Raw genomic sequence first — 16,301 nt, forward strand, 5'->3', positions numbered from 1 at the left:
AGTAAACCTTTTTTTCTTGTGGCATATCTATTTCTTAAAATTAGAAGTCTTACATTCTATTCATACTAAGTCAAACAAGTGGAATCAAACGTTATACATTTTTTAGTTAAGCAAAAACCCATAAGTATTCTAATATATATATATTACGCATATTATTCATCTATGTGTATACAAGAGATTTTCTGCTACACTTGATGAAGGCTTGAGAAATAACATAAAAAAAAGTTGGAAAAATTGAAAACAAACTAAATGAAACGGGAGCACTGAATATGAAATAGAAAAAAGTGAAGCAAACTGCTGCTGCTGCTGCTAAGTCACTTCAGTCATGTCCAACTCTGTGTGACCCCATAGACGGCAGCCCACTAGGCTCCTCTGTCCCTGGGATTCTCCAGGCAAGAATACTGGAGTGGGTTGCCATTTAACTAGATAAAAATAAAAGGTCCTCATATAGTTCAGTTGTTTTTAAACACGGATGCTAACTAGAATCATATCTGGAGCTCTGGTGGAAAAAATAAAGCAGTAACTGGGCATTTGAATTTTTAAAAAACTTCCAAGACAATTCTGATATGCATCTGGATTTTAAAAAGTGATTACAGGTTTTTCTATTAAATGGTAGTTTTTGTGATACAGAATTCTATTATTTTTCTGTTGACCAATAACAGTACACTTGTTTTAAGTGAGGAATAGTTACATAATCATAATAGTGAAAAATGTTTATTGGTTTTCACGATCAATGAAAGTGAAAGTGAAGTCGCTCAGTCATGTTCCAGTCTTTGCGACCCCGTGGACAGTAGCCCACCAGGCTTCTCTGCCCATGGAATTCTCCAGGCAAGAATACTGGAGTGGGTTGCCATTTCCTTCTCCAGGGGATCTTCCCGAACCAGGGATTGGACCCAGGTCTCCCGCATTGCAGGTGCATTGCAGGCAGACGCTTTAACCTCTGAGCCCTTCCCACCAGGGAAGCCCTTCACGATCATTAGCCAGACCCTCCCCCTGCCCCCCCTCAAAAAAAAAGATAATTACAAATGCAAGCTATAATCGGAACATGATTAACCTAACAAATAATTACTTGCAATTTGGGGAGGGGGGGGTCAAGCAGAGTGATGTGGTAAGTGGAATGCACATATTTTCATACATGTACATGTTTTCATCTGCTCAGCCAGTCTTGTCTTTTGGTTGGTACATTTAATCCATTTACATTTAAGGTAATTATCAATACATATAATCCTATTGGGCTTCCCTGCCTCAGATGGTAAAGAATCTGCCTGCAGTGTGGCAGACCTGGTTTGATCCTTGTGTTGAGAAGGTCCCCTGGAGGAGGGCATGGCAACCCACTCCAGTATTCTTGCCCAGAGAATCCCGTGAACAGAGGAGCCTGGTGGGCTGCAGTCCATGGGGTCACAAAGAGTCGGACATGACTGACTGACTAAGCACAGCACAGCACATGATCCTATTACTGTTCTCTTAATTGTTTTGGGTTTATTTTGTAGAGGTAGGTCTTTTCCTTCTCTTATTTCCCATCTAGAGAAGTTCCTTTAGCATTTATTGTAAAGTTGGTTTGGTGATGCTGAATTCTCTTAACTTTTGCCTGTCTGGAAAGTTTTTGATTTTTCTTCATCAAATCTGAAGGAGAGTCTTGCTGGGTAGAGTATTCTTGGTTGTAGGTTCTTCCCTTTCATCACTTTAAATATATCATGCCATTCCCTTGTGGCTTGTAGAGTTTCTGTTGAGAAATCAGCTGATAGCCTGATGGGAATTCCCTTGTATTTTATTTGTTGTTTTTCCTTTGTTGATTTTAGTATTTTATGTTTGTCTTTCATTTTTGTCAGTTTGATTACTGTGTGTCTCAGTGTGTTCCTCTTTGGGTTTTTCCTGCCTGGGACTCTCTGTGCTTCCTGGATTTGGTTGACTATTTCTAATTAGAAATAATTATATATATAATTAGAGGGGTAGGAAAGACCACATGAAGAGTACTGTATCTAAGTAGTTCTTAAGAATGCCGATATAGTAAAGAGGGTATTCCTGGGGGTTATGACATGGAAATAAGCAACCAGTTGAGCTTAACTATGTCAACGAATTCCTGAGGGAGAGTAGTGAACAGAGACAAGGATAGAAAAGTTATGGTAAATTCCCTTGGAAATGGGGCATGGGAAGTGGGGGCATATTTTTTTATGTTTATTTTTCTCGTATCTAGCACAGTTGTTTGACTACTATTTGTGTAAAAAATGGAAAGATGTAAGTATAATGAATACAGTGAACAACGTGAGTTTGAACTGCACAGGTCCACTTATATGCAGATTCTTTTCACTAAATTTTTATTGCAGTACTACATGATCCCAGTTTGGTTGAATCTGTGGGTGTGGAGCCACAGATATAGAAAGCCAACTGTAAAGTTATACATTTTTGACTGCAAGGAGGGTCAGCACCCCTAAGCCCTCCACTGTTCCAGGGTCAACTGTTTCATAGGTTTGTTTTCACAATTTTATGAGAATGTTTTCTGATTTATAGATTTAAACCATCATTCCTATAACAGGATAAAATTTCTCATTTTCATATTTTACTCTCTTAAAAATATAATGCCATTATATTCTTCTGCAGTGGCATAAATAGTGTCCAGTTCTTCCTTTTGCTGTTTTCAGGTTAATATATATGCCCTGAATAGATGGATTTAGAATTAAAACTGGTATATTTGAAATCAGAAATAATCATTTCTTATTGAATAAATTTGATATGTAATGTGTAAGTTTAAGGTGTATTGTATGTTGCTTTTATACATGTATAGGTTGTAATGTGACTGCTGTTATATAATATTTATCAAATGATATAATTATATTACAACATTGTCTATATTGTGCATTAGATCTCTATGGCTTATTTACTATGTACAAGTTTGTACCCTTAAACCCCATCAGTCTTATTCCCCTCCCCCACATCCCTTAGTAACCATCATTTTACTATCTGGTTTTTACATGTTTGACTTTTTAGATTTCACATCTAAGTGACATTCTCCAGTACTTGTCTTTCTCTGACTTATATGGCTTAGTATAATATGCTCAAAGTCCATCCATATCGTTGAAAATAGTTTGATATCCTCTTTTATCATGGCTGAATAATATTCCATTGTGTATGGGCTTCTCAAGCGGTGGTAGTGGTAAAGAACCTACTTGCCAATGCAGGAGACATAAGAGACCAAGGTTTGATCCCTGGGTTGGGAAGATCCCTTGGAGAAGAGCATGGCAACCCAATCCAATATTCTTGCCTGGAGAATCCCATGAGCAGAGGGGCCTGGGGGGCTATAGTCCATAGGGTTACAAAGAGTAACCCTATGGTTACATGATCAAGGCAATTTAGTGCACAGGCAGTCATGCATATATATGTATATCACATCTTTTTTATCCATTCATCTGTCAATGGACTTTTGGGTTGTTTCCATATCTTGGCCATTGTGAATAATGCTGTGATAAACATAGGAGTGTATATATCTCATTAAAATCTTAATCTCTTTTTTGATAGAATTATAAGAAAATCCTAAATGTTGGAGCTGTAAGGCAGTGCTATCCAATAAAACTTTCCCCTATGGTAGGAATGTTCTGTTTCTGTGCTGTCCAGTTGGTGGCCACTAGAGTCCTATGTATCTATTGAGACCTTGAAATGTGGCTAGGGGGATGAAAGAACTAATTTTTAATTTTAATTAAAATTTAATTTTAATTTTAAAATTTTCATTAATTGAGATACAATTTTAAATAACATGTGGATATTGGCTACCCTATTGGAGAGTGCAGGTCTAAGGCTCTCAGAGATTGTCTGCACAAGATATTTTTACAAATAAAGAAACGTAGGCCTGTGACTTAACTAGAGATTACATAGTCTAAGAACAGAGCTGGGACTAAACTCTTGAGAGTCCCTTGGCCTGCAAGGAGATTAAACCTGTCAGTCTTAAAGGAAATCAGCCTTAAATATTCATGGGAAGGACTGATGCTGAAGCTGAAGCCCCAATACTTTGGCCACCTGATGCAAAGAATCAAGTAATTGGAAAAGACCCCGATGTTGGGAAAGATTAAGGGCAAGAGGAGAAGGGGGCCAAGAGGATGAGATGATTGTATGGCATCATTGACTCAATGGACATGAGTTTGAGCAAACTCTGGGAGATGATAAAGGACAGGGAAGCTTGGAGTTTTGCAGTTGCAAAGAGTCGGACATGACTTAGTAACTGAACAACAGTGTAGCTAGTAATTACCATATTGGGCAGCATACCTCTTAGGAGCTTAAGTAACTTGCCCAAACGTAGACAGTAAGCTCCAAAACTTGAGTTCAAAACCAAGTCTGTGCAACTTGTGAGCTTATATTTTTGCCATTATGCCATACAGCTTTATCACTGAAAGTCAAGGTGGATGGACTCTGCCCTACAGAGTAGAAAATGTAGCAAGGATATCAATACTTGGGCATTTTTCAAGGTTATACTACTGTTTTAACTTTTTAGTGAAAGTGAAAGTCGCTCAGTTGTGTCCAGCTCTTTGCAACTCCATGGACTATACAGTCCATGGAATTCTCCAGGCCAGAATACTGGAGTGGGTAGCCTTTCTCTTCTCCAGGGGATCTTTCCAACCCAGGGATGGAACCCAGGTCTCCCACATTGCAGGCGGATTCTTTACCAGCTGAGCCATAAGGGAAGCCCAAGAATACTGGAGTGGGTAGCCTATCCCTTCTCTAGCAGATCTTTGCGACCCAGGAATTGAACTGGGGTCTCCTGCAATGCAAGCAGATTCTTTACCAACTGCACTGTAAGGGAAGCCCTAACTTAAAAAAAAAAAAAAAAATATATATATATATATATATATATATATATATATATATTCAAACTGATGCTGGCAAGAATGTTCTCTTCTGTGGACTAATTAGTGGCTTACTCCCCAAGTTGCCAGGCTGAAATATGGAAAGTTCATATATCAGGCTGGAAACTGTGCCCCAAGTTCCCGGGCTGAAATATGGAAAAGTTTAGGCCACTAGTTTAATTAGTCCACACTCTGTAGCACAGGATTATAATTATTAAGTAATACCTATGAACTTATTTTATAGTCTACATGTTATTTTTCCATTATGTGAAGTAAAATGACTATGGGAACATTGTTGAAATTTTTTCAGATATTAGCAATATTCAAAGATATTTTTCTTTTATCTAGGAAGTAATGTCTAATCAGGTATTTTAAAAATAGCTTTAAAATATTGTAAGAATTGACTTGCTTCAAATAATCACTTCAGAGCTTTATTAAAATATTTTTTCAGGTACATAGGAGAACATTCTTGCCAGCATCAGTTTTAATATTTTTTTTTGTTACCTGACATTATATATTGAGTGGGAATCTTGTTATTTCATTAGTAAATACCAAATATGTATAAGAAATCAAAAGTGATGTATTTCGGGAAGCCAGGACTAGATAAATTGTTCTATGATGCTGACATACGTACAGAGGGAAGGTTGAAGGTAGAAAAACAGTGAAAACAATCTCTTTTTATTAGTGTTGAGTCTTAATTTTACTGTATATTTTTGGAGTCTCAATCTAAATCAGAGTCATGCCTAAACAGGAAATTGCTTTACTAGTACCAGTACTTTCCCTTATTTTGCCCAGAAATTATGGAAACATATGTCAGAAATGAAATGCAGTTACTATCACTGTTATCCGAGAACATTTGGAATCCTTTGGCTGGTGTTTCTTCCAGTTCTTGAACAATTCCACTTATGTGTAAGCCAGAGAAACCTCTTCCCTGTGGATGTCTTTTGTCAATTTCATCAGGCCCTCCTTTTGAGTCTAAAGAATAAAGCTCTTAAAATAGTTGTTCCCTGGAGAGTTTTTCATTTGGCCTTGTTGAATGTATAATCTTTAGGAATTATTTTGATACTGGATAAACACTGGAGCACTTTGTTCTTAGAGACTAATTTTCCTGCATTCTTAATTTAAATCAAGTTATATCAAAAACAAAGGTCACTTTTGGCTTTAGATCAAGCATTAAATATAATAGCTAAAAAGGAATGTATTAGGGGAATAAGATTTGTAATGGTAGGAAGTTATTTTTATAAATAATGTAATTATAAATTATGTGTCAAGATACAACCTGAATCACCTAGTACTCCAGATGACCCTTATTTTTTACTTTCTCCTTAGCATTATCGATTGTAGTATACCATATAATTTATGTATTGTGTATATCTTCTGTCTCTACTCCACTAGAATGTCAGCTCCATGAAAGCGATAATTGTTGTTTTGTTCCCAATGGGTCTGGCATATAGTAATTACTCAGTTAATATTTGTGAACTGAATGAATATCATAATCTATCTCACTTCACCTGTAAAATTTTATATTCACTTCTTCCTGCTAATTGCTATATTGCTGTATTCCATATGAAGTAAGTAGTTAACAAATTGGTGAAAATAATACTCTACCATTTAGCATGAGAGGAGAATTTTAGGAATTATATCCTAAAAAGGTATGAATTGTTTGGAATGCTTGAGTTTTTAATACACTTAAATGAAACCCATAGTGTTCCTCAAATGTGCCACCCCCAAATTTATCAGGAAATATGGGGTGGGAAGCTTTTCAATTAAAAATATGTTTTGATATATTTTCTCAGATGGGAAAGTTGACAACCATGCCAACAGGTCTAATATATGCATCTATAAGTGTGCATGTGGCCAAAGAAGAGGAGTCCAAAAAGCAGCTAGTGAAACCAGAGCAGGTAACTTGCCTACAAAAGTTTGTGAATTTTGTATGACATAAATATGATGTAAAAACTGTGAGGTTTGTTTCTTTGTTAACTCTATTCATCAAAAATGTCTTTGAAGTATTTGTTAGGCATGTTTTTCAAGTTGAGAGAAATAGTTACAAGATGTCTCAAAGTAAATATTTTATTATTTTTAGCCCAAACATCTAAAATACTAACTCCAATGAAAAACAGTTTTTTGATTTTTCTTAATGAATAATCGATGAGTAGTATAGGGTTTTAGTTCTTGTAAGCAGTCTAGTTTTTGTTTCTGGAAAAAAATTTATACAGGTGCACATGATATTTGAAAGCTTTAGTTTAAGAAATTCATTAAGATCTCAGTTTTGAAAGCAATCTTAGATGTTTTCTAATTCGCTTACTCTATAGTATTGTAAGTCCCTCTACAATAGGCACACTAACTGGCTGTTTTCTTCAATGTGAATAAAACTGGATAAAGGAACCTAAGGCAGTCCATACCATTTTCTGGCAGCTTTCATTCAATTTAAGGTCCTTTCTTTCATCAAACACAAACCTGTCTCATAATCATATTCTACCTATTGGCCCTGTATCTCTTTCATTTATGCTGTCCAGAACAGTTCTCATCTCTCTTCCACAAAACAACTCTTCAGATGTCCATTCACTTTATTTAGTTTTGCTTCCTGGGTAAACATATTAGTAATTTAACAATTACTCCTGGGTCAAAGCTTTGAGTTCCTTCACTTTCATGATCTTTCTCTGCCAAACATGTTCAGGATGGCTAGTGTTTTCTTCTGGTGTAAGTATTTTGAATACTGCAAGATAGAGTCAGACTCTGACTTTTCTTGTTTAAGATAATTTATTTCTGTTTTAATGCTGACTAGGCTTCCCTGGTGTTTCAGTCTAAGATTACATTTGTTTTTATATTTATTTTTGTTTTGGGTCATCACAATCAACCTTGCTTAAAATCAGCTTTTGACCATGACATAGTGAATGTGCAGTTCTCTAAAATTCATTAAATGTTTTTATATGGGCTACTAGTAAGCTACTAGTACATAGCTTACTAGTAATTTCTGAGTTTGTACTTATGCATACATACATTTTAGATTTAGTTACAGGTACATTTATGCCTTTTTAACTTACATCTCATTAATCTAGTCTATCATATCAGCCTTTTAATGTCTCATTGTAGTAACTTATTCTCTTCACCACGGTACGTTTCATCTTTTCTAGCCTCAAGTTACCCTTAAGATACATCTGCATGCTTAGAAATATATATTGGAGGCAAACAGGCCTAAATCTGAATCTTGACCCTGTCACAGACTGTTGGATGGCATTGGACAGAATTCTTAATAGTGGCATATTCTGTTGTATGAATATATCATATCAAATATATATTTTTCATATATTCTGAAAATTTAGTGTATTTCCAATTATTTTGCAAATGTAATCAGGCTTTGTCAAAACACTTTGTACCTGAATCTTTATGTACATATGTAACTGTTTCCTTAGAATAAATCTCTAGAAATGGAATTGTAGGTGAGAAAGCATGAAACATATCAGTAAGTTGCCAAACCAACATGCATAAAGGTGGTATTTACTTATTCACTAAACAAAAAAATATTTCCTGAGCTCCTCTTACATATGTGAGGCATATACAAAGCACTGGGTAAAGTTTTATTAATTTTCATTAGCAGTCTAGAATAGATTTACTCTTCTGTATACTTGCAGACTCTCAGTATTTTTTTCTCCTTTTTATTAATCTTAGTGAGATGTTGTTTTTAAGCCTACCTTGGCACTTGTATCTTTGGAAAGTTTAAAATCTAGGTTGGATAATAGGAAACTGGCATTTGGCTCTAATACTTAATTTACATATTTCTATATTTTAAAATAAATCTGTGCTCCTTACTATGTTATGGAATGAACAAGATATCTTGGTATTTATTGTGTTCCCCAGTATATTTTAAACAGAATTCAATTGAGTTGCTTATTAAGCAAAGTTGCCAGCTAAGTGCTATGGACTATTTACATATGTGTGTATGTTGAAGTCGCTCAGTCGTGTCCATCTCATGACCCCATGGAGTATGCAATCCATGGAATTTTCCAGGTCAGAATCCTGGAGTGGGTAGTCTTTCCCTTCTCTGGAAATCTTCCCAACCTACTGATCGAACCCAGGTCTCCTACATTGCCATCTGTATGTCTTCTTTGGAGAAATGTCTGTTTAGTTCTTTCTCCACTTTTTGATTGTATTGTGCATTTTTCTGGTATTGAGCTGCATGGATTGCTTGTGTATTTTGGACATTAATTCTTTGTCAGTTTTCACATTTTCTATTATTTTCTCCCATTCTGAAGGCTTCTTTTTCACCTTGCTTATAGTTTCTTCGTTGCCCAAAAGCTTTTAAGTTTAGTTAGATCCTATTTGTTTATTTATTTATTTATTGTTTCTATTACTCTGGGAAGTGGGTCATAAAGGATCTTGCTGTCATTTATGTCAGAGAATGTTCTGCCTGTGTTTTCTTCTACAAATTTTATACTTTCTGGCCTTACATTTAGATCTTTAATCCATTTTGAGTTTATTTTTGTGTATGGTGTTAGAAAGTGTTCTATTTGCTTTCTTTTATACAGGATTGACCAGTTTTTCCTGCACCACTTGTTAAAGAGATTTTCTTTTCTCCATGGTATATTTTTGCCTCCTTTGTCAAAGACAAGGTGTCCATAGGTGCATGGAATTATCTCTGGGCTTTCTATTTTGTTCCATTGATCTATATTTCTGTCTTTGTCCAAGTACCATACTGTCTTGATAACTGTAGCTTTGTAGTATAGTCTGAAGGCAGGGAGGTTGATTCCTCCACTTCCCTGCTTCTTTCTCAAGATTGCTTTGGCTATTCGAGGTTTTTTGGGTTTCCATACAAATTGTGAAATTATTTGTTCTAGTTCTGTGAAAAATACCACTGGTAGCTTGATAGGGATTGCATTGAATCTTTAGATTGCTTTGGGTAGTATACTCATTTTCACTCTGTTGACTCTTCCAATCCATGAACATGGTGTATTTCTTCATCTGTATGTGTCATCTTTGATTTCTTTCATCAGTGTTTCATAGTTTTCTATATATAGGTCTTTTGTTTCTTTAAATGTATTCCTAAGTATTTTATTCTTTTCATTGCCATGGTGAATGGGATTGTTTCCTTAATTTCTCTTTCTGTTTTTTCATTGTTAGTGTATAGGAATGCAAGGGTTTTTTGTGTATTAATTTTATATCCTGCAACTTTACTACATTCTTTGATTAGCTGTAGTAATTTTCTGGTGGTATTATTAGTGTTTTCTATGTAGAAGTGACAAAGAAGGACACTACATAATGATCAAGGGATCAATCCCAGAAGATATAACAATTGTAAGTATATATGCAGTCAACATAGGATCACCACAATATGTAAGGGAAATGCTAACATGTATGAGAGGCGATATTAGCAGTAACACACTAATAGTGGGGGACTTTAATACCGCACTCACACCTGTGGATAGATCAACAAAACAGAAAATTAACATGGAAACAGACCTTTAAATGATACAATGGACCAGTTAGATCTCATTGATATATACAGGGCATTTCACCCAAAAGCAATGGATTTTTCCTTTTTCTCAAGTGCACACGGAACATTCTCCAGGATAGATCATGTCCTGGGCCACGAATTTAGTCTTAGTAAATTGTAAAAAAATGAAATCATTTCAAGTATCTTTTCTGATCACAGAATGGTAAGTAAGATCATATCAACTATAGGGGGGAAAAAAAACTATAAAAATACACAAACACATGGAGGCTAAACAACATGTTTCTTAATAACTAACAGATCACGGAAGACATCAAAAAGGAAATCAAACTATGCATAGAAACAAATAATAATGAAACACGACAACCCAAAACCTATGGGATTCAGTAAAAGCAGTGCTAAGAGGGAGATTCTTAGCAATACAGGCATACCTCAAAAAAAAAAAAAAAAAAAACAGAAACATCAAATAAACAACCAAACTTTTACACCTAAAGCAGCTAGAAAAAGAAGAACAGAAAAACCCAAAGTTAACAGAAGGAAAGAAATCATGAAAATCAGAGCAGAAATAACTGAAAAAGAAATGAATGAAGCTATAGCAAAAATCAACAAAACTAAAAACTGGTTCTTTGAGAATATACATAAAATAGACAAACCATTAGCCACAGTCAACAAGAAAAAAAGAGAGAAGAATCAAATCAATAAAATGAGGAATGAAAATGGAGAAGTCACAACAGACAGACAACACAGAAATACAGAAGATCATAAGAGACTAGTATGAACAATTGACAACTTGGAAGAAATGGACAAATTAGTAGAAAAGTATAACCTTTCAAAACTGAACCAGGAAGAAATAGAAAATCTTAACAGACCCATCACAAGCATGGACATTGAAACTGTTATCAAAAATCTTCCAACAACCAAAAGCCCAGGAACAGATGGCTTCACAGGTGAATTCTACCTAAATTTTAGAGAAGAGCGAACACCAATCTTAAACTCTGCCAGAAAATTGCAGAGGAAGGCAAACTCCCAAGTTCATTCTATGAGGTCACCAGCACCCTAATATCAAAACCAGACAAAGATGCCACAAAAAAAAAAAAAAAAAAAAAAAAAAAACTACAGGCCAATATCACTGATGAACATAGATGCAAAAATCCTCGACAAAATTCTAGGAAACAGAATCCAGCAACATATTTAAAAGAACATGGTCAAGTGGGCTTTATTCCAGGGATGCAAGGATTCTTCAGTATTTGCAAATCAATCAATGTGATACATCATATTAAGAAATTGAATGATTAAAAACCATATGATTATCTCAACAGATGCAGAGAAAGACTTTGACAAAATTAAACACCTATTTATGATTAAAAAACTCTCCAGAAAGCAGGCATAAAAAGAACATTCCTCAGAATAATAAAAGCCATATAGGTCAAACACACAGTAAAAATTACCCTCAATGGTGAAAAATTGAAAGAATATCCTCTAAAATTAGGAACAAGAAAGGGTGCCCACTCTCACCACTATTACTCAAGAGAGTTTTGATAATCCTAGCCATGGCAATCATAGAACAAAAAGATATAAAAGAAATGCTGATAAACAAGATGAAAGGGCAGAGAAATACCCAGCAGGTAAAGGAACAGGATAAATGCCCACCAAACCAAACAAAAGAGGAACAGATAGGAAATCTACCTGATAAAGAATTCCAAATAATGACAGTGAAAATGATCCAAAATCTTGAACACAAAATGGAGTTACAGATAAATATCCTGGAGAAAAGGATTGAGAAGATGCAAGAAAAGTTTAACAAGGATCTAGAAGAAATAAGAAAGAGTCAATATGTAATGAATAATGCAATAAATGAGATCAAAAACACTCTGGAGGGAACCAACAGTAGAATAACAGAGGCAGAAGATAGGATAAGTGAGGTAGAGGATAGAATGGTAGAAATAAATGAAACAGAGAGGAAAAAAGAAAAACGAAATAAAAGAAATGAGGACAATCTCAGAGACCTCTGGGACAATGTGAAACGCCCCAACATTCGAATCAGAGGAGTCCCAGAAGAACAAGACAAAAAGAAAGACCATGAGAAAATACTTGAGGAGATAATAGTTGAAAACTTCCCTTAAAATGGGGAAGGAAATAATCACCCAAATCCAAGGAACCCAGAGAGTCCCAAACAGGATAAACCCAAGGCAAAACACCCCAAGACACATATTAATCAAATTAACAAAGATCGAACACAAAGAACAAATATTAAAAGCAACAGCGGGAAAACAACAACTAACACACAAGAGGATTCCCATAAGTATAACAGCTGATCTTTCAATAGAAACTCTTCAGGACAGGAGGGAATGGCAGGAAATACTGAAGGGATGAAAGAAAATAACCTACAGCCCAGGTGTCATTCAAATATACCCAGCAAGGATCCTATTCAGATATGAAGGAGAAATCAAAATCTTTACAGAGAAGCAAAAGCTGAGAGAATTCTGCACCACCAAACCAGCTCTCCAACAAATGCTAAAGGATCTTCTCTAGAGAGGAAACACATAAAGGGTGTATAAGCTTGAACCCAAAACAATAAAGTAAATGGCAGCAGGATCATACTTATCAATAATTACCTTAAATGTAAATGGGTTGAATGCCTCAACCAAAAGCAAAAACTGGCTGAATGGATAAAAAAGCAAGACCCCTATATATGTTGTCTACAAGACACCCACCTCGAAACAAGGGACACATACAGACTGAAACTGAAGGGCTGGAAAAAGATATTCCACGCAAATAGAGACCAAAAGAAAGCAGGAGTAGCAATACTCATATCAGATAAAATAGACTTTAAAATAAAGGCTGTGAAAAGAGACAAAGAAGGACACTACATAATGATCAAAGGATCAATCCAAGAAGAAGATATAACAGTTATAAATATATATGCACCCAACATTGGAGCACCACAATATGTAAGACAAATGCTAACAATATGCAAGGGTGCTGGGGACCAGCCCCAGCTGATCCAGGGTATTCAAAGGAGAGACGGCCTAGGCGACTATTTATATGCTAATTAGAGATATAAAGAATAATAGAATGAGGATAGCTCAGTAGGAAAATTCAATGGAGAAAAGAAGCTGAGTAGCTTGGTTTACGCGGGAGACCAATAAAACTTCAAGACAAGAAGTTTGCACCACTTACTAGGCCGCAGGCGCCCTCTCGAATAGCGGAAGGTGCCTCACCCTAGACACCTTCTCGAGTGGGTCTTAGAAGCCCAGGCATAATTAGTAAGCGTGGTGGGTTCCGCGCTTCAGATGGAGACTCAGCTGGAAGTTAAAGGGAAGAATGACATGGGGAGACCAAGCGCTGGTGAGCAAAGCCCGTAGCTTTATTTTCAACAGGGGCTTATATACCCTAAGTTACACATAGAGGATAATAGGGGATGCAAAGTCAGCAGTCTTTGATTTTTATCAAAAACCAGGGTTTCTTTCCTGCAAATTTATCGTATACAAATGGTTTAGGTGATTTACATCATCTTCTGGCCAGAAGGCCTACTAACATTTTATGACTCTTGACAAGGACTTATCAACAAAGACTTATTTTCTCTAAGAGTAATTATTTTAAGGTTTGGCGCCATCTTCCAAAGATAAAATTGCATTCCTATAGGGCGGATGTGTAATGGGTTTACAACAAAGGAAAGAATTTATTACCTTAAGGGTCTAAAGTTACTAACACCAAGGCCACTACTTATTTTTTCTACATACCCACTATTAATTAATACACATTCAAGGATACAATTCAGAGGATGTGAAAACTTGGCAACAAGCATTGACTCATCAATGAAATCCTTTACTAGTTTATTCTGACAGTTTTTAACTCTCTTAGAGGCTCTAAGCTATTTGAATATCTTAAGCTTCCCCTGCCTCTGGAGGCTAGGAGACTGTAAACAATCGTATACATAGCTGCAGGAGTCCGGGTAAACTTGTCAGGCGAGTTAGAGAGCCATCTGAGGGGTTTGGATTTAAACACTCCTAATTGCCCAGGAACTTTATTAATTGGAGCTGTAAGTTAACTCTTTGACAGAGAGAGCGAGATGGTGGTAGGGGACAGCCCCCAGTAAAGTCAGAGGTGAGAGCACAAAGCAATAAAGTAGGCAGACTCTGGTTTTTTGGGGGAAAATGCTCGAGAATATCCAGGCGGACTCCTGAGGCTCGATCCCGCCTTTGCGTATGCCGAGCCTCCTTCCTCATGACCTTTGTCACGAGTGGAATGCCTCACCAGCTCCCGGCACAAGGGGAAATTAACAATAACACAATAGTAGTGGGAGACTTCAATACCCCACTCACACCTATGGATAGATCAACTAAACAGAAAATTAACAAGGAAACACAAACTTTAAATGATGCAATAGACCAGTTAGACCTAATTGATATCTATAGGACATTTCACCCCAAAACAATGAATTTCACCTTTTTCTCAAGCACATACGGAACCTTCTCCAGTATAGATCACATCCTGGGCCATAAATCTAGCCTTGGTAAATTAAAAAAAATTGAAATCATTCCAAGCATCTTTTCTGACCACAATGTTGTAAGATTAGATCTCAATTACAGGAGAAATACTATTAAAAATTCCAACATATGGAGGCTGAACAACACGCTGCTGATAACCAACAAATCCCAGAAGAAATCAAAAAATAAATCAAAATATGCATAGAAACGAATGCAAATGAAAACACAACAACCCAAAACCCATGGGGCACTGTAAAAGCAGTGCTAAGGGGAAGGTTCATAGCAATACAGGCTTACCTCAAGAAACAAGAAAAAAAGTTAGATAAATAACCTAACTCTACACCTAAAGCAACTAGAAAAGGAAGAAACGAAGAACCCCAGGGTTAGTAGAAGGAAAGAAATCTTAAAAATTAGGGCAGAAATAAATGCAAAAGAAACAAAAGAGACCATAGCAAAAATCAACAAAGCCAAAAGCTGGTTTTTTGAAAGGATAAATAAAATTGACAAACCATTAGCCAGACTCTTCAAGAAACAAAGGGAGAGAAATCAAATCAACAAAATTAGAAATGAAAACGGAGAGATCACACAAAGGAACAGAAAAGACTACTGTCAGCAACTATATGCCAATAATATGGACAACTTGGAAGAAATAGACAAATTCTTAGGTAAGTACAACTTTCCAAAACTGAACCAGGAAGAAACAGAAAATCTTTACAGACCCATCACAAGCACAAAAATTGAAAGTGTAATTAGAAATCTTCCAGCAAACAAAAGCCCAGGACCAGACAGCTTTAGAGCTGAACGCTACCAAAAATTTAGAGAAGAGCTAACGCCTATAGTACTCAAACTCTTCCAGAAAATTGCAGAGGAAGGTAAACTTCCAGACCCATTCCATGGGGCCACCATCACCCTAATACCAAATCCTGAGAAAGATGCCACAAAAAAGAAAACTTCAGTCCAATATCACTGATGAACATAGATGCAAAAATCCTTAACAAAATTCTAGCAAATAGAATCCAACATCACATTAAAAAGATGGTACATCCTGACCAAGTGGGCTTTATCCCAGGGATGCAAGGATTCTTCAATATCCACAAATCAATCAATGTAATATACCACATTAACAAATTGAAAAATAAAAACCATTTGGTTATCTCAATAGATGCAGAGAAAGCCTTTCACAAAATTCAGCATTCATTTATGATAAAAACCTTCCAAAAAGCAGGAATAGAAGGAACATACCTCAACATAATAAAAGCTATATGTGACAAACCCACAGAAAACATTATCCTCATTGCTGAAAAATTGAAAGCGTTTCCCATAAAGTCAGAAACAAATGCCCACTCTCACCACTACTACTCAACATAGTTTTGGAAGTTTTTGCCAGAACAGTCAGAGCAGAAAAAGAAATAAAAGTAATCCAAATTGGAAAAGAAGAAGTAATACACTCACTGTTTGCAGATGACATGACAGAAAATTACTAGAACTAATCAATGAATATAGTAAACTTGCAGGATATAAAATCAGCAC

At 36.0% G+C, this 16,301-nt stretch overlaps 1 protein-coding gene across 4 annotated transcripts in view; it reads left to right on the plus strand.

Annotated features, from left to right (window-relative positions):
* APOOL (apolipoprotein O like) overlaps positions 1 to 16,301 on the plus strand; it is a 105,013-nt gene that overhangs the window by 31,175 nt on the left and 57,537 nt on the right. For 2 of the 4 annotated variants that reach the window (XM_027533864.1, XM_027533866.1), the window contains exon 2: positions 6,629 to 6,733. The exons of the other annotated variants lie outside the window; for them this stretch is intronic. In XM_027533864.1, coding sequence (XP_027389665.1) covers positions 6,629 to 6,733 — 105 coding nt within the window. The remainder of the gene's footprint in view (positions 1 to 6,628; positions 6,734 to 16,301) is intronic. 4 annotated transcript variants of the gene reach the window in all.

Source organism: Bos indicus x Bos taurus, chromosome X, assembly GCF_003369695.1.
Source record: "Bos indicus x Bos taurus breed Angus x Brahman F1 hybrid chromosome X, Bos_hybrid_MaternalHap_v2.0, whole genome shotgun sequence".
In the NCBI taxonomy this organism is placed as follows: Eukaryota; Metazoa; Chordata; class Mammalia; order Artiodactyla; family Bovidae; genus Bos; species Bos indicus x Bos taurus.